Source organism: Oncorhynchus keta, chromosome 3 (genome assembly GCF_023373465.1).
Source record: "Oncorhynchus keta strain PuntledgeMale-10-30-2019 chromosome 3, Oket_V2, whole genome shotgun sequence".
NCBI classification, from domain to species: Eukaryota; Metazoa; Chordata; class Actinopteri; order Salmoniformes; family Salmonidae; genus Oncorhynchus; species Oncorhynchus keta.
This window is the reverse complement of record NC_068423.1, coordinates 26,867,964-26,891,838: the sequence shown is the minus strand read 5'-3', so window position 1 is coordinate 26,891,838 and position 23,875 is coordinate 26,867,964. Positions and strand designations below refer to the sequence as shown.

Sequence of the window (23,875 nt, the reverse complement as noted above, 5' to 3'; positions counted from 1 at the left end):
GGTAGGGAGGGAGAGAGGGAGGGAGCAGAGAGAGGTAGGGGGGGAGAGAGGGAGGGAGCAGATAGAGGGAGGTGGGGAGAGAGGGAGGGAGCAGAGAGAGGTAGGGGGAGAGAGGGAGGAGCAGAGAGAGGTAGGGGGAGAGAGGGAGGGAGCAGAGAGAGGTAGGGGGAGAGAGGGAGGGAGCAGAGAGAGGTAGGGGGAGAGAGGGAGGGAGCAGAGAGAGGTAGGGGGAGAGAGGGAGGGAGCAGAGAGAGGTAGGGGGAGAGAGGGAGGGAGCAGAGAGAGGTAGGGGGAGAGAGGGAGGGAGCAGAGAGAGGTAGGGGGGAGAGAGGGAGGGAACAGAGAGAGGTAGGGGGGGAGAGAGGGAGGGAGCAGAGAGAGGTAGGGAGGGAGAGAGGGAGGGAGCAGAGAGAGGTAGGGGGAGAGAGGGAGGGAGCAGAGAGAGGTAGGGGGACAGAGGGAGGGAGCAGAGAGAGGTAGGGAGGGAGAGAGGGAGGGAGCAGAGAGAGGTAGGGGGAGAGAGGGAGGGAGCAGAGAGAGGTAGGGGGAGAGAGAGGAGGGAGCAGAGAGAGGTAGGGGGAGAGAGGGAGGGAGCAGAGAGAGGTAGGGGGAGAGAGGGAGGGAGCAGAGAGAGGTAGGGGGGACAGAGGGAGGGAGCAGAGAGAGGTAGGGAGGGAGAGAGGGAGGGAGCAGAGAGAGGTAGGGGGAGAGAGGGAGGGAGCAGAGAGAGGTAGGGGGGACAGAGGGAGGGAGCAGAGAGAGGTAGGGAGGGAGAGAGGGAGGGAGCAGAGAGAGGTAGGGGGAGAGAGGGGAGGGAGCAGAGAGAGGTAGGGGGGAGAGAGGGAGGGAGCAGAGAGAGGTAGGGGGAGAGAGGGAGGGAGCAGAGAGAGGTAGGGGGGAGAGGGAGGGAGCAGAGAGAGGTAGGGGGAGAGAGGGAGGAACAGAGAGAGGTAGGGGGGAGAGAGGGAGGGAGCAGAGAGAGGTAGGGGGAGAGAGGGAGGAGCAGAGAGAGGTAGGGGGAGAGAGGGAGGAGCAGAGAGAGGTAGGGGGAGAGAGGAGGAACAGAGAGAGGTAGGGGGAGAGAGGGAGGGAGCAGAGAGAGGTAGGGGGAGAGAGGGAGGGAGCAGAGAGAGGTAGGGGGGACAGAGGGAGGGAGCAGAGAGAGGTAGGGAGAGGGAGGGAGCAGAGAGAGGTAGGGAGGGAGAGAGGGAGGAGCAGAGAGAGGTAGGGGGAGAGAGGGAGGGAGCAGAGAGAGGTAGGGGGAGAGAGGGAGGGAGCAGAGAGAGGGAGCAGAGAGATGTAGGGAGGGAGAGAGGGAGGGAGCAGAGAGAGGGAGCAGAGAGAGGTAGGGGGAGAGAGGGAGGGAGCAGAGAGAGGTAGGGGGGGAGAGAGGGAGGGAGCAGAGAGAGGTAGGGGGGAGAGAGGGAGGGAGCAGAGAGAGGTAGGGGGGGACAGAGGGAGGGAGCAGAGAGAGGTAGGGAGGGAGAGAGGGAGGGAGCAGAGAGAGGTAGGGGGGAGAGAGGGAGGGAGCAGAGAGAGGTAGGGGGGAGAGAGGGAGGGAGCAGAGAGAGGTAGGGGGGGAGAGAGGGAGGGAGCAGAGAGAGGTAGGGGGGGAGAGAGGGAGGGAGCAGAGAGAGGTAGGGGGAGAGAGGGAGGGAGCAGAGAGAGGTAGGGGGGAGAGAGGGAGGGAGCAGAGAGAGGTAGGGGGAGAGAGGGAGGGAGCAGAGAGAGGTAGGGGGGAGAGAGGGAGGGAGCAGAGAGAGGTAGGGGGGGAGAGAGGGAGGGAACAGAGAGAGGTAGGGGGAGAGAGGGAGGGAGCAGAGAGAGGTAGGGGGAGAGAGGGAGGGAGCAGAGAGAGGTAGGGGGAGAGGTAGGGGGGGGAGAGAGGGAGGAGCAGAGAGAGGTAGGGGGAGAGAGGGAGGGAGCGATAGAGGGAGGGAACAGAGAGAGGTAGGGGGAGAGAGGGAGGGAGCAGAGAGAGGTAGGGGGAGAGAGGGAGGGAGCAGAGAGAGGTAGGGGGGACAGAGGGAGGGAGCAGAGAGAGGTAGGGAGGGAGAGAGGGAGGAGCAGAGAGAGGTAGGGAGGAGAGAGGGAGGGAGCAGAGAGAGGTAGGGGGAGAGAGGGAGGGAGCAGAGAGAGGTAGGGGGAGAGAGGGAGGGAGCAGAGAGAGGGAGCAGAGAGAGGTAGGGAGGGAGAGAGGGAGGGAGCAGAGAGAGGGAGCAGAGAGAGGTAGGGGGGAGAGGGAGGGAGCAGAGAGAGGTAGGGGGAGAGAGGGAGGGAGCAGAGAGAGGTAGGGGGGAGAGAGGGAGGGAGCAGAGAGAGGTAGGGGGAGAGAGGGAGGGAGCAGAGAGAGGTAGGGGGGACAGAGGGAGGGAGCAGAGAGAGGTAGGGGGAGAGAGGGAGGGAGCAGAGAGAGGTAGGGGGAGAGAGGGAGGGAGCAGAGAGAGGTAGGGGGAGAGAGGGAGGGAGCAGAGAGAGGTAGGGGGAGAGAGGGAGGGAGCAGAGAGAGGTAGGGGGAGAGAGGGAGGGAGCAGAGAGAGGTAGGGGGAGAGAGGGAGGGAGCAGAGAGAGGTAGGGGGAGAGAGGGAGGAGCAGAGAGAGGTAGGGGGAGAGAGGGAGGGAGCAGAGAGAGGTAGGGGGAGAGAGGGAGGGAGCAGAGAGAGGTAGGGGGGAGAGAGGGAGGGAGCAGAGAGAGGTAGGGGGGAGAGAGGAGTGAGAGATAGTATTATTAGTTGACAAAATACATTGAGAGAAATCGTCTCGTATTAATATAAACATGGAACAATGAACACCTACTCACCATCGCAGTCGAACAGAGCGAACACGACATCACACACATGATCCGACAGCTCCACTTTAGCCACCGTACGAGCCACCTGCTTCATCGTGGCTGAGAGAGAGATGGAAGAGGAGAGAGAATGATAGAATATACAGAGAGAGATGGAAGAGGAGAGAGAATGATAGAGGGATAGAGAGGATGAGAGAGAGAGAGATGGAAGAGGAGAGAGAATGATAGAAGATAGAGGGATAGAGAGGATGAGAGAGAGAGAGAGAGATGGAAGAGGAGAGAGAATGATAGAAGATAGAGAGGATGAGAGAGAGAGAGATGCAAGAGGAGAGAGAATGATAGAAGATAGAGGGATAGAGAGGATGAGAGAGAGAGAGATGGAAGAGGAGAGAGGGATAGCAGGACAGAGAGGATGAGAGAGAGAGAGATGGAAGAGGAGAGAGGGATAGCAGGACAGAGAGGATGAGAGAGAGAGAGAGATGGAAGAGGAGAGAGGGATAGCAGGACAGAGAGGATGAGAGAGAATGTTAAATACAACGTCTCAGTGTTATATATACCCCCCCTCGGGAGGTGGGGGAGATTGTTGGCTTCTACTTGACGGGTCAGGAGGAGTAACATTCCCTTGAAGGCTTTGACAAAGGCTGTACATCTGACGTGCAGAATGTCCCTTGTAGTTTGGAATTCAGTTAATTCATGAAAGGTCATGATGCCTACGGAAGGTTAAAAAAAAAAAAATCTGCCAACCATTCTTTATGTTTCAGTTGATCAGCCAACCATTCTTTATGTTTCAGTTGATCAGCCAACCATTCTTTATGTTTCAGTTGATCAGCCAACCATTCTTTATGTTTCAGTTGATCAGCCAACCATTCTTTATGTTTCAGTTGATCTGCCAACCATTCTTTATGTTTCAGTTGATCTGCCAACCATTCTTTATGCTTCAGTTGATCAGCCAACCATTCTTTATGTTTCAGTTGATCTGCCAACCATTCTTTATGCTTCAGTTGATCTGCCAACCATTCTTTATGCTTCAGTTGATCAGCCAACCATTCTTTATGTTTCAGTTGATCTGCCAACCATTGTTTATGCTTCAGTTGATCAGCCAACCATTCTTTATGTTTCAGTTGAGGCAAATCCACATATTTTCCTTTCATTCGGAAAAACTCAAACCATCTCAGACTTCAGGTCCCCCACACCTTTTTAAAGCACCTTCCCCCAAACTCGGCCATCTCACGTTGGTGTGCATTCTCCCTCAGCGAACGCCTTGCTGTGTTTAGCAATTTTGTGGGACAGTACATAGCTAGCTCTCGCAATTCCGTTGTTTGCTGAATGCAGTTTTGTGAAAAGTCCTTGCTGCTTTTGCAACTGAGAAAGCAACTCTTTCGATGCACCTGTCCTCTGCTCAGAAGACATATTCCTGTATTTCTCGGCATGCTTCGTCTGGAAGTGTCGGGACAAGTTGTGGTCTTTCAAGACAGCAATGCTTCCTTTGCACACAGCTATCCCCGATACCTCAAAAAATATATATATTTTGATGTCCACTCTTGCTGGAACACTACATTCATTGTCTACTTCTTTGAAAAAAAAAAACAATTTTTGCGCAATTTCTAGCTAGCTACTATTTGTAACTGTGCCGTGTGCGTCAGCCTGTCAGTTGATATTTATTACGCTCCTTGAAAATAAATGTCCCACAAGAGGTGAGAGTTAAATCATTACACAAAGGTGAATATTCATTGGGCTTTTAATTTGAATAACACATTAATAAAAATGTACTATTGCAACTTCTTTATGTGATCCGAGCAGGATTCCGCAGGCTGCATTGAATCAGGTCGCCAGTATTTGCCCAGGTCTAGAATGTCATTGTCTGCTGTTGCGCTAAGATTTCCTTTCAACAGGAACTAAGGAGCCCGAACCATGAAAAACAACCCCAGACCATTATTCCCCCTCCACCAAACTTTACAGTTGGCACTAAGCATTGTGGCAGGTAGCGTTCTCCTGGCATCTGTCAAATCCAGATTTGTCCGTTGGACTGCCAGACGGTGAAGCGTGATTTATAACCCCCAGAGAACGTGTTTCCACTGCTCCAGAGTCCAATGCCGGTGAGCTTCACACCACTCCAGATGAAGCTTGGCATTGCGCCTGGTGATCTTAGCCTTGTGTGCAGCTGCTCGGCCATGGAAACACATTTTGATGAAGCTCCCGACAAACAGTTGTTGTGCTGACGTTGCTTCCAGAGGCAGTTTGGAACTCAGTAGTGAGTGTTGCGCAACCGAGGACAGACAACTTTTACGCACTGCGCGCTTCAGTACCACTTTAGGGCTGAGCCGTTGTTGCTCCTAGATGTTTCCACTTCACAATAACAGCCCTTACAGTTGACCGGGGCAAAACATTTTACGAACGGACTAGTTGGAAAAGTGGCATCCTATGATGGTGCCACGTTGAAAGTCACTGAGCTCTTCAGTAAGGGCCATTCTACTGCCAATGTTGGTCTATGGAGATTGCATGGCTCTGTCCTCGATTTTATACACCTGTCAGCAAAAAGGGTGTGGCTAAAACAGAAACAGCTAAATGGAAGAGAAGTGACTTAAGGAAAGCTGACTATGTACAGACTCAGTGAGCATAGCCTTGCTATTGAGAAAGGCAGACATGGCTCTCAAGAGAAGACAGGCTATGTGCTCACTGCCCACAAAATGAGGTGGAAACTGAGCTGCACTTCCTAACCTCCTGCCAAACGCATGACCAATATTAGAGACACATATTTCCCTCAGATTACACAGATCCACAAAATAATTTTAAAAATAAACCCGATTTTGATAAACTCCCATATCTACTGGGTGAAATTCCACAGTGTTTCATCACAAAAAAAGGGCAACCAGTGAAGAACAAACACCATTGTAAATACAACCCATATTTATGCTTATTTATTTTCCCTTTTGTACTTTAACTATATTCACATCATATTTGAAATGTCTTTACACTTTTGGAACTTTTGTGAGTGTAATGTTTACTGTTCATTTTCATGATCTGTTTCACATGATTTGGCAATGTTAACATATGTTTCACTAATAATAAATAAATAAAGCCCCTTGATTTGAGACAGAGTAGGAGACAGAGGGGGAGAGAAGGAGAGGTGTAAAAGAGAGAGAGAGAGAACAAAAGGAGGGAGAGAAATCAAGCCACATGCTTCATAGCGGCTGAGGGAGGAGAGAGAACGAGAAAATGAGGATTCAGCTGCAGAGAGTAAACTAATAAATACAGAGTGGACACATGAACAGGAGTCAGCTGGGATCAATAACATAGAGAGGAGCTGGGATCAATAACATAGAGAGGAGCTGGGATCAATAACATAGAGAGGAGCTGGGATCAATAACATAGAGAGGAGATGGGATCAATAACATAGAGAGGAGCTGGGATCAATAACATAGAGAGGAGCTGGGATCAATAACATAGAGAGGAGATGAGAGGAGAGGAAGAGAGATAGGCTGCCTAGCTAGCAGCTGGGATCAATAACATAGACATAGAGGAGATGAGAGGAGAGGAAGAGAGATAGGCTGCCTAGCTGGGATCAATAACATAGACCCTAGAGGAGATGAGAGGAGAGGAAGAGAGATAGGCTGCCTAGCTAGCAGCTGGGATCAATAACATTGAGAGGAGAGGAAGAGAGATAGGCTGCCTAGCTAGCAGCTGGGATCAATAACATTGAGAGGAGATGAGAGGAGAGGAAGAGAGATAGGCTACCTAGCTAGCAGCTGGGATCAATAACATAGAGAGGAGATGAGAGGAGAGGAAGAGAGATAGGCTACCTAGCTAGCAGCTGGGATCAATAACATAGAGAGGAGATGAGAGGAGAGGAAGAGAGATAGGCTACCTAGCTAGCAGCTGGGATCAATAACATAGAGAGGAGATGAGAGGAGAGGAAGAGAGATAGGCTGCCTAGCTAGCAGACAAACAGCCCGTGGGTCAGATGAGAATAGTAGAGGTACTGTGAAAAAACTATTATTAAGGTGATAAAATATATCTTTAGTCTCGATGAGGACCATTGATCACAACACTAGAGAGAAAGGAAATAGGGAGAGAGAGACAGAGACAGCGAGACAGAGAGAGAGACAGCGACACAGAGAGAGAGAGACAGCGACACAGAGAGAGAGAGACAGCGACACAGAGAGAGAGAGACAGCGACACAGAGAGAGAGAGACAGCGACACAGAGAGAGAGAGACAGCGACACAGAGAGAGAGAGACAGCGACACAGAGAGAGAGAGACAGCGACAGAGAGAGAGAGACAGCGACAGAGAGAGAGAGACAGCGACAGAGAGAGAGAGACAGTGACAGAGAGAGACAGTGACAGAGAGAGACAGTGACAGAGAGAGACAGCGACAGCGACAGAGAGAGACAGCGACAGCGACAGAGAGAGACAGCGACAGAGAGAGAGAAGAGTCCCCTAAGCAAGCTGGTCCTGGGGCTCTGTTCACAAACACAAACACACTCTACAGAGCCCCAGGACAACAGCACAATTAGACCCAACCAAATCATCAGAAAACAAAAAGATAATTACTTAACACATTGGAAAGAATTAACAAAAAAACAGAGCAAACTAGAATGCTATTTGGCCCTACACAGAGAGTACACAGCGGCAGAATACCTGACCACTGTGACTGACCCAAAATTAAGGAAAGCTTTGACTATGTACAGACTCAGTGAGCATAGCCTTGCTATTGAGAAAGGCCGCCGTAGGCAGACATGGCTCTCAAGAGAAGACAGGCTATGTGCTCACTGCCCACAAAATGAGGTGGAAACTGAGCTGCACTTCCTAACCTCCTGCCCAATGTATGACCATATTAGAGAGACATATTTCCCCCAGATCACACAGATCCACAAAGAATTCGAAAACATATCCAATTTTGAAAAACTCCCATATCTACTGGGTGAAATTCCACAGTGTGCATCACAGCAGCAAGATGTGTGACCTGTTGCCACGAGAAAAGGGCAACCAGTGAAGAACAAACACCATTGTAAATACAACCCATATTTATGCTTATTTATTTTATCTTGTGTCCTTTAATTATTTGTACATTGTGTATATATATATATATATATAATATGACATTTGTAATGTCTTTACTGTTTTGAAACTGTTGTATGTGTAATGTTTACTGTTAATTTTTGTTGTTTTTCACTTTATATATTCACTTTGTATGTTGTCTACCTCACTTGCTTTGGCAATGTTAACACATGTTTCCCATGCCAATAAAGCCCTTGAATTGAATTGAATTGAATTGAGAGAGAGACAGCGACAGAGAGAGACAGCGACAGAGAGAGACAGCGACAGAGAGAGACAGCGAGAGAGACAGCGACAGAGAGAGACAGCGAGAGAGACAGCGACAGAGAGAGACAGCGACAGAGAGAGACAGCGACAGCGACAGAGAGAGAGAGACAGCGACAGAGACAGCGACAGAGAGAGACAGCGACAGCGACAGAGAGAGAGAGACAGCGACAGAGAGACAGCGACAGAGACAGCGACAGAGAGAGAGAGAGAGAGACAGCGACAGAGAGAGAGAGACAGCGACAGAGAGACAGCGACAGAGCGACAGAGAGAGAGAGACAGCGACAGAGAGACAGCGACAGAGAGAGAGAGACAGCGACAGAGAGAGAGAGCGACAGAGAGAGAGACAGCGACAGAGAGAGAGACAGCGACAGAGAGAGAGACAGCGACAGAGAGAGAGACAGCGACAGAGAGAGAGACAGCGACAGAGAGTCCGTCCGTCCGTCTGTCCGTCCCACTCAAAGAAACAGAGAGAGAGAGACAGGAGACAGACAGGAGAGAGAGAGAGACAGGAAGGAGAGAGAGAGACAGACAGGAGGGAGAGAGAGAGAGACAGACAGACAGGAGGGAGGGAGAGAGAGAGAGAGAGAGACAGACAGGAGAGAGAGAGAAAGAGAGAGAGACAGACAGGAGAGAGAGAGAAAGACAGGAGAGAGAGAGAGAGAGAGAAAGAGAGAAAACAGACGGTCGTTGGCATACCTTTATCGATGGAGGCGCCGGCCATGTGGTAGAAACTCAGAGCTGTATCCACATCATTCACATTCTTCAGGAAGGTAAAGAAATTCTCCACCTCCTCAAACGTAATGCCCTATAGAGAGAGAGAGAGAGACAGGAGAGAGAGAGAGACAGGAGACAGGAGAGAGAGGGAGACAGGAGAGAGAGAGAGAGGGAGACAGAGAGACAGAGAGAGAGAGAGAGACAGAGAGAGAGAGACAGAGACAGAGACGGAGACGGAGACGGAGACAGGGAGACAGAGGGAGACGGAGACAGGGAGAGAGGGAGAGGGAGAGGGAGAGGGAGAGGGAGGGAGAGGGAGAGAGAGGGAGAAAGCCAAGGAAAGAGGAGAGACAGAGTAAAAGGATAAAGCAAACCATGAATCTTAAACTCTAATATCCTCCTTGGCTCTCGCATGTTCCTCAACATTTGGAACCAAGGACTGATCACCCCAATCCACAAAAGTGGAGACAAATTTGAGCCCAGAAATGACTGTGGAGAAAGAAATGAGAAATGACTGTGGAGCCCCCCCCACCACCACAAAGCCATCACCTTCCAGAGAGACAAATCTAGAAAAGAGTCCACTCAGCCAGCTGGTCCTGGGCCTCTGTCCACAAACAGAGCCCCAGGACAGAAACACAATTAGACCCAACCAAATTATGGGAAAACAAATAAGATAATTACTTGACACACTGGGAAGAATCAACAAACAAAAAAAACGGAGCAAACTAGAATACTATTTGTCCCTAAACAGAGAGTACACAGTGGCAGAATACCTGACCACTGTGACTGACCCTAAACAGAGAGTACACAGTGGCAGAATACCTGACCACTGTGACTGACCCTAAACAGAGAGTACACAGTGGCAGAATACCTGACCACTGTGACTGACCCTAAACAGAGAGTACACAGTGGCAGAATACCTGACCACTGTGACTGACCCTAAACACAGAGTACACAGTGGCAGAATACCTGACCACTGTGACTGACCCTAAACACAGAGTACACAGTGGCAGAATACCTGACCACTGTGACTGACCCTAAACACAGAGTACACAGTGGCAGAATACCTGACCACTGTGACTGACCCTAAACAGAGAGAACACAGTGGCAGAATACCTGACCACTGTGACTGACCCTAAACAGAGAGTACACAGTGGCAGAATACCTGACCACTGTGACTGACCCTAAACAGAGAGTACACAGTGGCAGAATACCTGACCACTGTGACTGACCCTAAACTTAATGAAATCCTCAACTATGTACAGACTCAGTGAGTACAGCCTTGCTATTGAGAGAGGCCGCCGAAGGCAGACCTGGCTCCCACAGAAAGAATGTGAAAACAAATCAAAAACATTGAGAAACCTTCATATCTGGCAGGTGAAATACCACAGTGTGCCATCACAGCAGCAAGATTTGTGACCTGTTGACAGGTCTCAACCCCACACCTCTGTGTGAGAAAAAGGCAACCAGAGAACAAACAACATTGTAAATTCAACCTATATTTATGCGTTTAATGACCTTCCCCTTACTGAACGGTACAGACTGAGCAGGTACCTGTACCACCATCGAATGAAACTGTGAGACAGAACAGGAAGGAAGCGACGCTGAAAATATTCACATGGGGCAGCAGGTGTCGGAGAATACGGCGATGATGCGCAACCTTCGGTTGGTAAGGGGGACAAATATCACCGTGGATCATTTCTTCACTTCACCACATGTGGCTGCGTTCTACAAGAAGCTTGATGTGGCCGCAAGTGTATCGACTGCTTGAAGAGACTTCATCAGGACAGACTTCTGGCGCACGAGCTACGCGAGACTGGCGCACGAGCTACGCGAGACTGGCGCACGAGCTACGCGAGACTGGCGCACGAGCTACGCGAGACTGGCGCACGAGCTACGCGAGTCTGGCGCACGAGCTACGCGAGACTGGCGCACGAGCTACGCGAGACTGGCGCACGAGCTACGCGAGACTGGCGCACGAGCTACGCGAGTCTGGCGCACGAGCTACGCGAGAGACCTTTAAGGCCACTGTCATTGTTAAGGCCACTCAGATTATGGTGATGTTTAAGGCTACTGTGATGTTCAAGGCCACTCAGGTTACGGTCATGGTTAAGGCCACTCAGGTTACGGTCATGGTTAAGGCCACTCAGGTTACGGTCATGGTTAAGGCCACTCAGGTTACGGTCATGGTTAAGGCCACTCAGGTTACGGTCATGGTTAAGGCCACTCAGGTTACGGTCATGGTTAAGGCCACTCAGGTTACGGTCATGGTTAAGGCCACTCAGGTTACGGTCATGGTTAAGGCCACTCAGGTTACGGTCATGGTTAAGGCCACTCAGGTTACGGTCATGGTTAAGGCCACTCAGGTTACGGTCATGGTTAAGGCCACTCAGGTTACGGTCATGGTTAAGGCCACTCAGGTTACGGTCATGGTTAAGGCCACTCAGGTTACGGTCATGGTTAAGGCCACTCAGGTTACGGTCATGGTTAAGGCCACTCAGGTTACGGTCATGGTTAAGGCCACTCAGGTTACGGTCATGGTTAAGGCCACTCAGGTTACGGTCATGGTTAAGGCCACTCAGGTTACGGTCATGGTTAAGGCCACTCAGGTTACGGTCATGGTTAAGGCCACTCAGGTTACGGTCATGGTTAAGGCCACTCAGGTTACGGTCATGGTTAAGGCCACTCAGGTTACGGTCATGGTTAAGGCCACTCAGGTTACGGTCATGGTTAAGGCCACTCAGGTTACGGTCATGGTTAAGGCCACTCAGGTTACGGTCATGGTTAAGGCCACTCAGGTTACGGTCATGGTTAAGGCCACTCAGGTTACAGTCATGGTTAAGGCCACTCAGGTTACAGTCATGGTTAAGGCCACTCAGGTTACGGTCATGTTTAAGGCTACTGTGATGTTTAAGGCCACTGAGGTTATGGTGATGTTTAAGGCCACGGTGATGTTCAAGGCCACTCAGGTTACGGTCATGGTTAAGGCCACTCAGGTTACGGTCATGTTCAAGGCCACTCAGGTTATGGTTATGTTTAAGGCTACTGTGATGTTTAAGGCCACTGAGGTTATGGTGATGTTTAAGGCTACGGTGATGTTCAAGGCCACTCAGGTTACGGTCATGGTTAAGGCCACTGAGGTTACGGTCATGGTTAAGGCCACTGAGGTTATGGTCATGGTTAAGGCCACTGAGGTTACGGTGATGTTTAAGGCCACTGAGGTTACGGTGATGTTCAAGGCCACTGAGGTTACGGTGATGTTTAAGGCCACTGAGGTTACGGTGATGTTCAAGGCCACTGAGGTTACGGTGATGTTTAAGGCCACTGAGGTTACGGTGATGTTTAAGGCCACTGAGGTTACGGTGATGTTCAAGGCCACTGAGGTTACGGTGATGTTCAAGGCCACTGAGGTTACGGTGATGTTCAAGGCCACTGAGGTTACGGTGATGTTCAAGGCCACTGAGGTTACGGTGATGTTCAAGGCCACTGAGGTTACGGTGATGTTCAAGGCCACTGAGGTTACGGTGATGTTCAAGGCCACTGAGGTTACGGTGATGTTCAAGGCCACTGAGGTTACGGTGATGTTCAAGGCCACTGAGGTTACGGTGATGTTCAAGGCCACTGAGGTTACGGTGATGTTCAAGGCCACTGAGGTTACGGTGATGTTCAAGGCCACTGAGGTTACGGTGATGTTCAAGGCCACTGAGGTTACGGTGATGTTCAAGGCCACTGAGGTTACGGTGATGTTCAAGGCCACTGAGGTTACGGTGATGTTCAAGGCCACTGAGGTTACGGTGATGTTCAAGGCCACTGAGGTTACGGTGATGTTCAAGGCCACTGAGGCTACGGTGATTTTCAAGGCCACTGAGGTTACGGTGATGTTCAAGGCCACTGAGGTTACGGTGATGTTCAAGGCCACTGAGGTTACGGTGATGTTCAAGGCCACTGAGGTTACGGTGATGTTCAAGGCCACTGAGGTTACGGTGATGTTCAAGGCCACTGAGGTTACGGTGATGTTCAAGGCCACTGAGGTTACGGTGATGTTCAAGGCCACTGAGGTTACGGTGATGTTCAAGGCCACTGAGGTTACGGTGATGTTCAAGGCCACTGAGGTTACGGTGATGTTCAAGGCCACTGAGGTTACGGTGATGTTCAAGGCCACTGAGGTTACGGTGATGTTCAAGGCCACTGAGGTTACGGTGATGTTCAAGGCCACTGAGGTTACGGTGATGTTCAAGGCCACTGAGGTTACGGTGATGTTCAAGGCCACTGAGGTTACGGTGATGTTCAAGGCCACTGAGGTTACGGTGATGTTCAAGGCCACTGAGGTTACGGTGATGTTTAAGGCTACTGAGGTTACGGTGATGTTCAAGGCTACTGAGGTTACGGTGATGTTTAAGGCTACTGAGGTTACGGTGATGTTTAAGGCCACTGAGGTTACGGTGATGTTTAAGGCCACTGAGGTTATGGTGATGTTTAAGGCTACTGAGGTTACGGTGATGTTTAAGGCCACGGTGATGTTTTCATCTGACCACATGTGGTTGCTGACTGTGCGTCTTCACGGTCGGGGTATTTTTATTTTATTTTTAATTAAAAACTAAAAATAAGCCGCGAGCATGTTACAACTATGAAACATATCTGTTGGAACAAAATAATAAGACTAAACAGTTGAATTAGGTGTTTTTTTTGTGGGGATTTGTTCTTACATATACAGTAACAAACTAATGAAAATGCTATTTTGCTACTTGAAATGAGACAAATAATCTTATTGTAATGTTACTACTTAACACCTTCAAATGATTATTTTAGCAATGGCATATATGAAATGCATTAATCCATTAATTAATGTTAATGAATGTTAGAAAGTTGCCATCAGAATGATGGTCCCTACAGGCCTAGAAGTTTCAGTGCTAATAGGAATTCTGCTTCAAGTGATTTTATTGCTGTGAAACTCAGTTAAACATTATCATGACAAGAGACTGATTACACACACACACACACACACACACACACACACACACACACACACACACACACACACACACACACACCTCTGATTACGCTCCTGTAGTTAGGAGACTTCTATTCAACGGTGTGACACAGAGAAGGGGGTAGCATGACAGGGGAAGCAAGCTTTACACCCACGTACACAAACACACTGCTGAATGAGCTGACAGCAGAGACAGGAGCAGCTGGCTGTATCAACTCAATAATTCTCCTAGAGAGAGGAAGACAGGAAGGAAGGAAGAGAGAGAAGGAGAGAGGAAGGGAGGAAGAGAGAGAAGGAGAGAGGGGAAGAGAGAGAGAGAAGCAGCTGGCTGTATGAACTCAATAATTCTCCTAGAGAGAGGAAGGGAGGAAGAGAGAGAAGGAGAGAGGGGAAGAGAGAGAAGCAGCTGGCTGTATGAACTCAATAATTCTCCTAGAGAGAGGAAGACAGGAAGGGAGGAAGAGAGAGAAGGAGAGAGGGGAAGAGAGAGAGAAGCAGCTGGCTGTATGAACTCAATAATTCTCCTAGAGAGAGGAAGGGAGGAGGCCATAGAGGGATAGAGAGAGTTTCATGTGAGAGCAGGTTTAGCCATAACAGATTCTCCTGTTATGAGAACCTCTGCCCGAGTGGGGTTGAGACCGGGAGAGACACAGAGGTGGGGTGGAGACACAGAGGTGTGGGGTTGAGACTGGGAGACACAGGGGTGTGGGGTTGAGACACAGAGGTGTGGGGTTGAGACCGGGAGACACAGAGGTGTGGGGTTGAAACCGGGAGACACACAAAGGTGTGGGGTTGAGACCGGGAGACACAGGGGTGTGGAGTTGAGACCGGGAGACACAGGGGTGTGGGGTTGAGACCGGGAGACACAGGGGTGTGGGGTTGAGACCGGGAGACACAAAGGTGTGGGGTTGAGACCGGGAGACACACACAGGTGTTGGGTTGAGACCGGGAGACACAGAGGTGTGGGGTTGAGACACAGAGGTGTGGGGTTGAGACACAAAGGTGTGGGGTTGAGACCGGGAGACACAGGGGTGTGGGGTTGAGACCGGGAGACACACAGAGGTGTGGGGTTGAGACCGGGAGACACACAGAGGTGTGGGGTTGAGACCGGGAGACACACAGAGGTGTGGGGTTGAAACCGGGAGACACACAAAGGTGTGGGGTTGAGACCGGAGACACACAGAGGTGTGGGGTTGAGACCGGGAGACACACAGAGGTGTGGGGTTGAAACCGGGAGACACACAGGGGTGTGGGGTTGAGACCGGGAGACACAGGGGTGTGGGGTTGAGACCGGGAGACACACAGAGGTGTGGGGTTGAGACCGGGAGACACACAGAGGTGTGGGGTTGAGACCGGGAGACACACAGAGGTGTGGGGTTGAGACCGGGAGAGACAGAGACAGCTGTCCCCTTGTACAGATATCTCCTTGGCATCAATGAACACCTAAGTAGCAACTCAAAACAGACAGAGAGACAGAAGTAGGTTCTCTGTACGCAGTTGACCTGACACACAAAGGTGGAGAGAGAGACAGAGACACTACATTCAGAATTCTGCAAAACCATCCTCTGTGTACAACGTAAAACACCAAATAATACACGCAGAGCAGAATTATGCCGATACCCACTAATTATCAAAATCCAGAAAAGAGCAGTTAAATTCTACAACCACCTAAAAGGAAGCGAACCTTCCATAACAAAGCCATCACCTACAGAGAGATGAACCTGGAGAAGAGTCCCCTAAGCAAGCTGGTCCTGGGGCTCTGATCACAAACACAAACACACCCTACAGAGCCCCAGGACAACAGCACAATTAGACCCAACCAAATCATGAGAAAACAAAAAGATAATTACTTAACACATTGGAAAGAATTAACAAAAAAACAGAGCAAACTAGAATGCTATTTGGCCCAGGTGTGGAGACGGCAGGTAACCTAGTGGTTAGAGTGTAGTGGCGGCAGGTAGACTAGTGGTTAGAGTGTAGGGAGGGGCAGGTAACCTAGTGGTTAGAGTGTAGGGACGGCAGGTAGCCTAGTGGTTAGAGTGTAGGGAGGGGCAGGTAGCCTAGTGGTTAGAGTGTAGGGACGGCAGGTAGCCTAGTGGTTAGAGTGTAGGGACGGCAGGTAGCCTAGTGGTTAGAGTGTAGGGAGGGGCAGGTAGCCTAGTGGTTAGAGTGTAGGGACGGCAGGTAGCCTAGTGGTTAGAGTGTAGGGACGGCAGGTAGCCTAGTGGTTAGAGTGTAGGGAGGGCAGGTAGCCTAGTGGTTAGAGTGTAGGGATGGCAGGTAGCCTAGTGGTTAGAGTGTAGGGAGGGGCAGGTAGCCTAGTGGTTAGAGTGTAGGGACGGCAGGTAGCCTAGTGGTTAGAGTGTAGGGACGGCAGGTAGCCTAGTGGTTAGAGTGTAGGGACGGCAGGTAGCCTAGTGGTTAGAGTGTAGGGACGGCAGGTAACCTAGTGGTTAGAGTGTAGGGACGGCAGGTAGCCTAGTGGTTAGAGTGTAGGGAGGGCAGGTAGCCTAGTGGTTAGAGTGTAGGGATGGCAGGTAGCCTAGTGGTTAGAGTGTAGGGACGGCAGGTAACCTAGTGGTTAGAGTGTAGGGAGGGCAGGTAGCCTAGTGGTTAGAGTGTAGGGAGGGCAGGTAGCCTAGTGGTTAGAGTGTAGGGACGGCAGGTAGCCTAGTGGTTAGAGTGTAGGGACGGCAGGTAGCCTAGTGGTTAGAGTGTAGGGACGGCAGGTAGCCTAGTGGTTAGAGTGTAGGGACGGCAGTTAGCCTAGTGGTTAGAGTGTAGGGACGGCAGTTAGCCTAGTGGTTAGAGTGTAGGGACGGCAGGTAGCCTAGTGGTTAGAGTGTAGGGACGGCAGGTAGCCTAGTGGTTAGAGTGTAGGGAGTGGAGAGAGACAGAGACAGAGAGCGAGAGAGAGACAGAGACAGAGAGAGCGAGACACAGACAGAGAGAGCGAGAGAGACAGAGAGAGAGAGACACAGACAGAGAGAGAGAGACACAGACAGAGAGAGAGAGACACAGACAGAGAGAGAGAGACACAGACAGAGAGAGCGAGACACAGACAGAGAGAGAGAGACACAGACAGAGAGAGCGAGACACAGACAGAGAGAGAGAGACACAGACAGAGAGAGCGAGACACAGACAGAGAGAGCGAGACACAGACAGAGAGAGCGAGACACAGAAAGAGAGAGCGAGACACAGACAGAGAGAGAGAGACACAGACAGAGAGAGAGAGACACAGACAGAGAGAGAGAGACACAGACAGAGAGAGAGAGACACAGACAGAGAGAGAGAGACACAGACAGAGAGAGAGACAGAGAGAGAGAGACACAGACAGAGAGAGAGACAGAGAGAGAGACACAGACAGAGAGAGAGACAGAGAGAGAGACACAGACAGAGAGAGAGAGAGAGAGAGAGAGAGAGAGAGAGAGAGAGAGAGACAGACAGAGAGAGAGACAGACAGAGACAGACAGAGACACAGAGAGCGAGAGAGCGAGAGCGAGAGAGAGAGAGAGACGGAGAGCGAGAGAGGTGTTCTACCCCTTCACAGTGATGTATTACGTGTCAGTCTGTCTCAGTACCTGAGCATCTTTGAACATCTTCTTGAGTCCCTTCTGCATCTGTTTGAGTTTACGTGACTGGACTCCGCTGTAGGACAGCAGCATGCCTCCGAACTGTCTCTCTGTTATGCACCCATCCACTGGGTCGTTACGCATAAACTGGAGAGAGAGAGAGAGGGGGGGGGGGGAGGGGGGGGGGGTGGAGAGTGAGTGGGGGAGAGAGAGACAGGTTGCTATTATTATCCATTATAATTATATTATCTCCATAGAGGAACTCTGGAGCTCTGTCAGAGTGACCATCGGGTTCTTGACCAAAGCCCTTCTCTCCCGATTGCGCAACACACTGAAACCTCAGTCCCCTCATCCAGCTGGTCCTGAGTTCACTAACCTGTTCTACTAACACACTGAAGCCTCAGTCCCCTCATCCAGCTGGTCCTGAGTTCACTAACCTGTTCTACGAACACTGAAGCCTCAGTCCCCTCATCCAGCTGGTCCTGAGTTCACTAACCTGTTCTACTAACACTGAAGCCTCAGTCCCCTCATCCAGCTGGTCCTGAGTTCACTAACCTGTTCTACTAACACACTGAAGCCTCAGTCCCCTCATCCAGCTGGTCCTGAGTTCACTAACCTGTTCTACTAACACACTGAAGCCTCAGTCCCCTCATCCAGCTGGTCCTGAGTTCACTAACCTGTTCTACGAACACTGAAGCCTCAGTCCCCTCATCCAGCTGGTCCTGAGTTCACTAACCTGTTCTACTAACACTGAAGCCTCAGGACCAGAACATCCAATCAATCAGAATGAAACAAATTACAACACAGTCAAAACAAAACCACATGACCTATTGAGAAACACAATCACAAAGCGAAATGCAGTGCTATCTGGCCCTAAGTCGACATTACACTGGATAACAATTTGACCATGGTTACTGATCAAAACCTTAGAAAAACCTTGACAAAGTACAGGCTCAGTGAGCACAGCCTTGCCATTGAGAAGTGTAGACACAGGAAAACCTGGCTCCCTGTAGAGGAAAGGCTGTGCAACCACTGCACAACAGCAGAACCTGTCTCCCTGTAGAGGAAAGGCTGTACAACCACTGCACCACAGCAGAACCTGTCTCCCTGTAGAGGAAAGGCTGTGCAACCACTGCACAACAGCAGAACCTGTCTCCCTGTAGAGGAAAGGCTGTACAACCACTGCACAACAGCAGAACCTGTCTCCCTGTAGAGGAAAGGCTGTGCAACCACTGCACCACAGCAGAACCTGTCTCCCTGTAGAGGAAAGGCTGTACAACCACTGCACCACAGCAGAACCTGTCTCCCTGTAGAGGAAAGGCTGTACAACCACTGCACCACAGCAGAACCTGTCTCCCTGTAGAGGAGAGGCTGTGCAACCACTGCATAACAGCAGAACCTGTCTCCCTGTAGAGGAAAGGCTGTGCAACCACTGCACCACAGCAGAACCTGTCTCCCTGTAGAGGAAAGGCTGTGCAACCACTGCATAACAGCAGAACCTGGCTCCCTGTAGAGGAGAGGCTGTGCAACCACTGCACCACAGCAGAACCTGTCTCCTGTAGAGGAAAGGCTATGCAACCACTGCATAACAGCAGAACCTGTCTCCCTGTAGAGGAAAGGCTGTGCAACCACTGCACCACAGCAGAACCTGGCTTCCTGTAGAGGAAAGGCTGTGCAACCACTGCACCACAGCAGAACCAGTCTCCCTGTAGAGGAAAGGCTGTGCAACCACTGCATAACAGCAGAACCTGGCTCCCTGTAGAGGAAAGGCTGTGCAACCACTGCACCACAGCAGAACCTGGCTCCCTGTAGAGGAGAGGCTGTGCAACCACTGCATAACAGCAGAACCTGGCTCCCTGTAGAGGAAAGGCTGTGCAACCACTGCACAACAGCAGAACCTGGCTCCCTGTAGAGGAAAGGCTGTGCAACCACTGCACAACAGCAGAACCTGGCTCCCTGTAGAGGAAAGGCTGTGCAACCACTGCATAACAGCAGAACCTGGCTCCCTGTAGAGGAAAGGCTGTGCAACCACTGCACCACAGCAGAACCTGTCTCCCTGTAGAGGAAAGGCTGTGTAACCACTGCATAACAGCAGAACCTGTCTCCCTGTAGAGGAAAGGCTGTGTAACCACTGCATAACAGCAGAACCTGTCTCCCTGTAGAGGAAAGGCTGTGTAACCACTGCATAACAGCAGAACCTGTCTCCCTGTAGAGGAAAGGCTGTGCAACCACTGCACCACAGCAGAACCTGGCTCCCTGTAGAGGAAAGGCTGTGTAACCACTGCATAACAGCAGAACCTGTCTCCCTGTAGAGGAAAGGCTGTGCAACCACTGCACCACAGCAGAACCTGTCTCCCTGTAGAGGAAAGGTTGTGCAACCACTGCACCACAGCAGAACCTGAGACGGAGCTGCATTTCCTGACAAAATGTTAAAAATATAAAACAATTAGAGAGTGTCATTTCCCCAGATTTAAAACCCTTATTCAAGGTTTCAAAGACCTCTCTGACGAGGACAGGCTACCCGTCCTGTTGGGGGAGGACGCAGAGAGCTGTGGGTTGGCAGCGCAGTGTCTGACAGACCAATCAACCAACAAGAGAAAAAAGGAACGAGAGAACAGAACGAGAGAGAAAAGGAACGAGAGAACAAAACGAGAGAAAAGGAACGAGAGAAAAGGAACGAGAGAAAAGGAACGAGAGAACAAGAGAAAAAAGGAACAAGAGAACAGAACGAGAGAGAAAAGGAACGAGAGAACAAAAACGAGAGAACAAGAGAGAAAAGGAACGAGAGAACAAGAGAGAAAAGGAACGAGAGAACAAAACGAGAGAAAAGGAACGAGAGAAAAGGAACGAGAGAACAAGAGAAAAAGGAACGAGAGAACAGAACGAGAGAGAAAAGGAACGAGAGAACAAAACGAGAGAAAAGGAACGAGAGAAAAGGAACGAGAGAAAAGGAACGAGAGAACAAGAGAAAAAAGGAACAAGAGAACAGAACGGGAGAGAAAAGGAACTAGAGAACAAGAGAAAAAAGGAACGAGAGAACAAAAACGAGAGAAAAGGAATGAGAGAGAAAAGGAACGAGAGAACAAAAACGAGAGAACAAGAGAAAAGAGAACGAGAGAAAAGAGAACGAGAGAACAGAACGAGAGAACAGGAACGAGAGAACAAGAGAAAAAAGGAACGAGAGAACAAAAACGAGAGAAAAGGAATGAGAGAGAAAAGGAACGAGAGAACAAAACGAGAGAAAAGGAATGAGAGAGAAAAGGAACGAGAGAACAAAAACGAGAGAACAAGAGAAAAGAGAACGAGAGAAAAGAGAACGAGAGAACAGAACGAGAGAACAGGAACGAGAGAACAGGAACGAGAGAACAGAACGAGAGAACAGAACGAGAGAACAGAACGAGAGAACAGAACGAGAGAAAAAAGGAACGAGAGAACAGAACGAGAGAGAAAAGGAACGAGAGAAAAAAGGAACGAGAGAACAAGAGAAAAAAAGGAACGAGAGAACAGAACGAGAGAGAAAAGGAACGAGAGAACAGAACGAGAGAGAAAAGGAACGAGAGAAAAAAGGAACGAGAGAGAAAAGGAACGAGAGAACAGGAACGAGAGAACAAGAGAAAAAAGGAACGAGAGAACAAGAGAAAAAAGGAACGAGAGAACAAGAACGAGAGAAAAGTAACAAGAGAGAGAGAGAGTGTTTCTAAATTGGATGAATTAACCTAAGAAGAGCTTCTGGCTCAGCGATTACCACCTCTTAGAAAGAGAAAGAGAGAGAGAGAGAGAGAGAGAGAGAGGAGGAGGAGGAGGAGGAGGAGGAGAACTAAACAAAGAAGAAGAATTATCCACGTTAGATCACTGCCGTGTCACAATGATCATATCTCCACCAATCGAACGTCGAGAGACGAACATACGAGGAGGACAACTCCGCCTGCGTTCCCATCAGAGCACCAGACCACAACATCATTACAGGGACTGTGGTTTCAACAGGAAATAATTAACTGTGATTACACTGATTAACTAAATTGTCCTGCACTGATGTGATCACTTTATACAGAGTGCAGTGTACTGGCAGTTTGACAAAAAATAACACTGTTTTTGTGTTGCAGCTTTTCAGCAGCGCTGTGGAGACAGAGAGTAGGTATGTGGGGTGGGGGGGGGGGGTATAGATGAGATAGGGGGACAGTCACTGTGACAATGAAGGAACAAAGACTCAGACAGCCTCCTCAAGGACTGACCCTCACTGACACTTCATCAATTCACACACGCCCAGATATACCCCCCACACACACACACACACACACACACACACACACACACACACACACACACACACACACACACACACACACACACACACACACACACACACACACACACACACACACACACACACACACACACACACACACACACACACTTCCCTCCCTACCTTCCCCCTCTCTCCATACTTCCATGTCCCTCCCACCCAGTCTCAGTCCTTCCTCCTGTCTGTTTATCCTCTCTTACCGCTCTGCCTTCAATCTCTCCTCCTTCCTAGCTTCCTGTTTCTACCCCGCCCCCTCACCTCTAGTTTAAGGACATCGTGTTGCAGCTTCCTCTGGAACTCCAGGAAATGGCCGATGGTCAGTTTGCCCTTCAGGTCGGCACCTGAACAGAGAAGAAACGGTGGACTTTTTTAAGAGGAAGCCCTTTCACTCCAGGTGTTTTATCCATCTCATCTTTCAGTTTATTTCCTCGTTTATTTATTTAAGGCTATTATTTATTGTTTTCCTTACATTTCAGTCTGACTGGTTGATAAATGGATTGACTGATTGACTGACTGGTTGATAAATGGATTGACTGACTGGTTGGTTGATAAATGGACTGACTGACTGACTGACTAACTGACTGACTGGTTGGTTGATTGGTTGACTGACTGACTGGTTGGTTGATTGGTTGACTGACTTACCGAAGAAGTATGTGGTAAGAGCAGAGCTGCAGCCGCCAGTCTTCAGGGTGTTACCCGTAGTGGAGCGGTCCCGATGACGCATCCCCATACTGGTCTGAGACCTGATGATACTCTGGACCTGAGGAGAGAGAGAGGGTTGGAGGGAGGAGAGGAGAGAGAGGGTTGGAGGGAGGAGAGGAGAGAGAGGGTTGGAGGGAGGAGAGGAGAGAGAGGGTTGGAGGGAGGAGAAGAGAGAGAGGGTTGGAGGGAGGAGAAGAGAGAGAGGGTTGGAGGGAGGAGAGGAGAGAGAGAGAGAGTTGGAGGGAGGAGAGGATAGAGAGTTGGAGGGAGGAGAGGATAGAGAGTTGGAGGAGGAGAGGAGAGGATAGAGAGTTGGAGGGAGGAGAGGAGAGGATAGAGAGTTGGAGGGAGGAGAGGAGAGGATAGAGAGTTGGAGGGAGGAGAGGAGAGGATAGAGAGTTGGAGGGAGGAGAGGAGAGAGAGAGAGTTGGAGGGAGGAGAGGAGAGAGAGAGTTGGAGGAGGAGAGGAGAGAGAGAGTTGGAGGGAGGAGAGGAGAGAGAGAGAGTTGGAGGGAGGAGAGGAGAGAGAGAGGGTTGGAGGGAGGAGAGGAGAGAGAGAGGGTTGGAGGGAGGAGAGGAGAGAGAGAGGGTTGGAGGGAGGAGAGGAGAGAGAGAGGGTTGGAGGGAGGAGAGGAGAGAGAGAGGGTTGGAGGGAGGAGAGGAGAGAGAGGGGGTTGGAGGGAGGAGAGGAGAGAGAGGGTTGGAGGGAGGAGAGGAGAGAGAGGGTTGCAGGGAGGAGAAGAGAGAGAGGGTTGGAGGGAGGAGAAGAGAGAGAGGGTTGGAGGGAGGAGAAGAGAGAGAGAGTTGGAGGGAGGAGAGGAGAGAGAGAGAGAGTTGGAGGGAGGAGAGGAGAGAGTTGGAGGGAGGAGAGGAGAGAGAGAGAGTTGGAGGGAGGAGAGGAGAGAGAGAGAGTTGGAGGGAGGAGAGGAGAGAGAGAGAGTTGGAGGGAGGAGAGGAGAGAGAGAGAGGTGGAGGGAGGAGAGGAGAGAGAGAGGGTTGGAGGGAGGAGAGGAGAGAGAGAGAGTTGGAGGGAGGAGAGGAGAGAGAGAGGGTTGGAGGGAGGAGAGGAGAGAGAGAGGGTTGGAGGGGAGGAGAGGAGAGAGAGAGGGTTGGAGGGAGGAGAGGAGAGAGAGAGGGTTGGAGGGAGGAGAGGAGAGAGAGGGGGTTGGAGGGAGGAGAGGAGAGAGAGGGGTTGGAGGGAGGAGAGGAGAGAGAGGGGGTTGGAGGGAGGAGAGGAGAGAGAGGGGGTTGGAGGGAGGAGAGGAGAGAGAGGGGGTTGGAGGAGGAGAGGAGAGAGAGGGGTTGGAGGGAGGAGAGGAGAGAGAGGGTTGGAGGGAGGAGAGGAGAGAGAGGGTTGGAGGGAGGAGAGGAGAGAGAGGGTTGGAGGGAGGAGAGGAGAGAGAGGGTTGGAGGGAGGAGAGGAGAGAGAGGGTTGGAGGGAGGAGAGGAGAGAGAGGGTTGGAGGGAGGAGAGGAGAGAGAGGGT

General features: G+C 50.6%; 2 protein-coding genes and 1 long non-coding RNA gene across 11 annotated transcripts in view; 1 reads left to right on the top strand and 2 right to left on the bottom strand.

Annotated features, from left to right (window-relative positions):
* micu1 (mitochondrial calcium uptake 1) overlaps positions 1-23,875 on the bottom strand; it is a 142,044-nt gene that overhangs the window by 3,497 nt on the left and 114,672 nt on the right. The window contains exons 8-12 of the mRNA XM_052494827.1: positions 22,331-22,448; positions 21,947-22,029; positions 17,395-17,532; positions 8,806-8,914; positions 2,801-2,890 (exon numbers count right to left, since the gene is read on the bottom strand). Of these exons, the coding sequence (XP_052350787.1) occupies positions 2,801-2,890; positions 8,806-8,914; positions 17,395-17,532; positions 21,947-22,029; positions 22,331-22,448 (538 nt within the window). The remainder of the gene's footprint in view (positions 1-2,800; positions 2,891-8,805; positions 8,915-17,394; positions 17,533-21,946; positions 22,030-22,330; positions 22,449-23,875) is intronic.
* On the top strand, positions 12,016-13,817 carry LOC127915231 (uncharacterized). Of its 6 annotated transcripts, none has more exons than XM_052494861.1 (3): positions 12,042-12,071; positions 12,180-12,638; positions 12,693-13,813. In XM_052494861.1, the coding sequence occupies exons 1-3, from the start codon at positions 12,054-12,056 to the stop codon at positions 13,422-13,424; spliced, it is 1,209 nt and encodes a 402-aa protein (XP_052350821.1). In that variant the 5' UTR covers positions 12,042-12,053; the 3' UTR covers positions 13,425-13,813. The 6 variants fall into 6 exon arrangements, with proteins under 6 accessions (XP_052350812.1, XP_052350807.1, XP_052350799.1 ...); XM_052494859.1 differs by lacking the exon at positions 12,042-12,071 and adding an exon at positions 12,096-12,125; XM_052494852.1 differs by having other exon boundaries at positions 12,016-12,638; positions 12,774-13,817.
* On the bottom strand, positions 17,916-19,737 carry LOC127915243 (uncharacterized). Of its 4 annotated transcripts, none has more exons than XR_008090676.1 (3): positions 19,684-19,737; positions 18,635-18,734; positions 17,916-18,584 (listed from the first exon to the last, which is right to left on the bottom strand). It is a non-coding gene; the product is annotated as an uncharacterized LOC127915243 (long non-coding RNA). The 4 variants fall into 4 exon arrangements; XR_008090674.1 differs by lacking the exon at positions 19,684-19,737 and adding an exon at positions 19,584-19,659; XR_008090677.1 differs by lacking the exon at positions 19,684-19,737 and adding an exon at positions 18,984-19,037.

Excerpts from the sequence above, each read along its gene's own strand:
- LOC127915231 (XM_052494837.1), top strand. The coding sequence starts at position 12,027 with ATGTTTAAGGCCACTGAGGTTACGGTGATGTTCAAGGCCACTGAGGTT. Across the intron at positions 12,639-12,692 it reads TGATGTTCAAGGCCACTGAG|GTTACGGTGATGTTCAAGGC; the intron begins GTTACGGTGATG and ends AAGGCCACTGAG.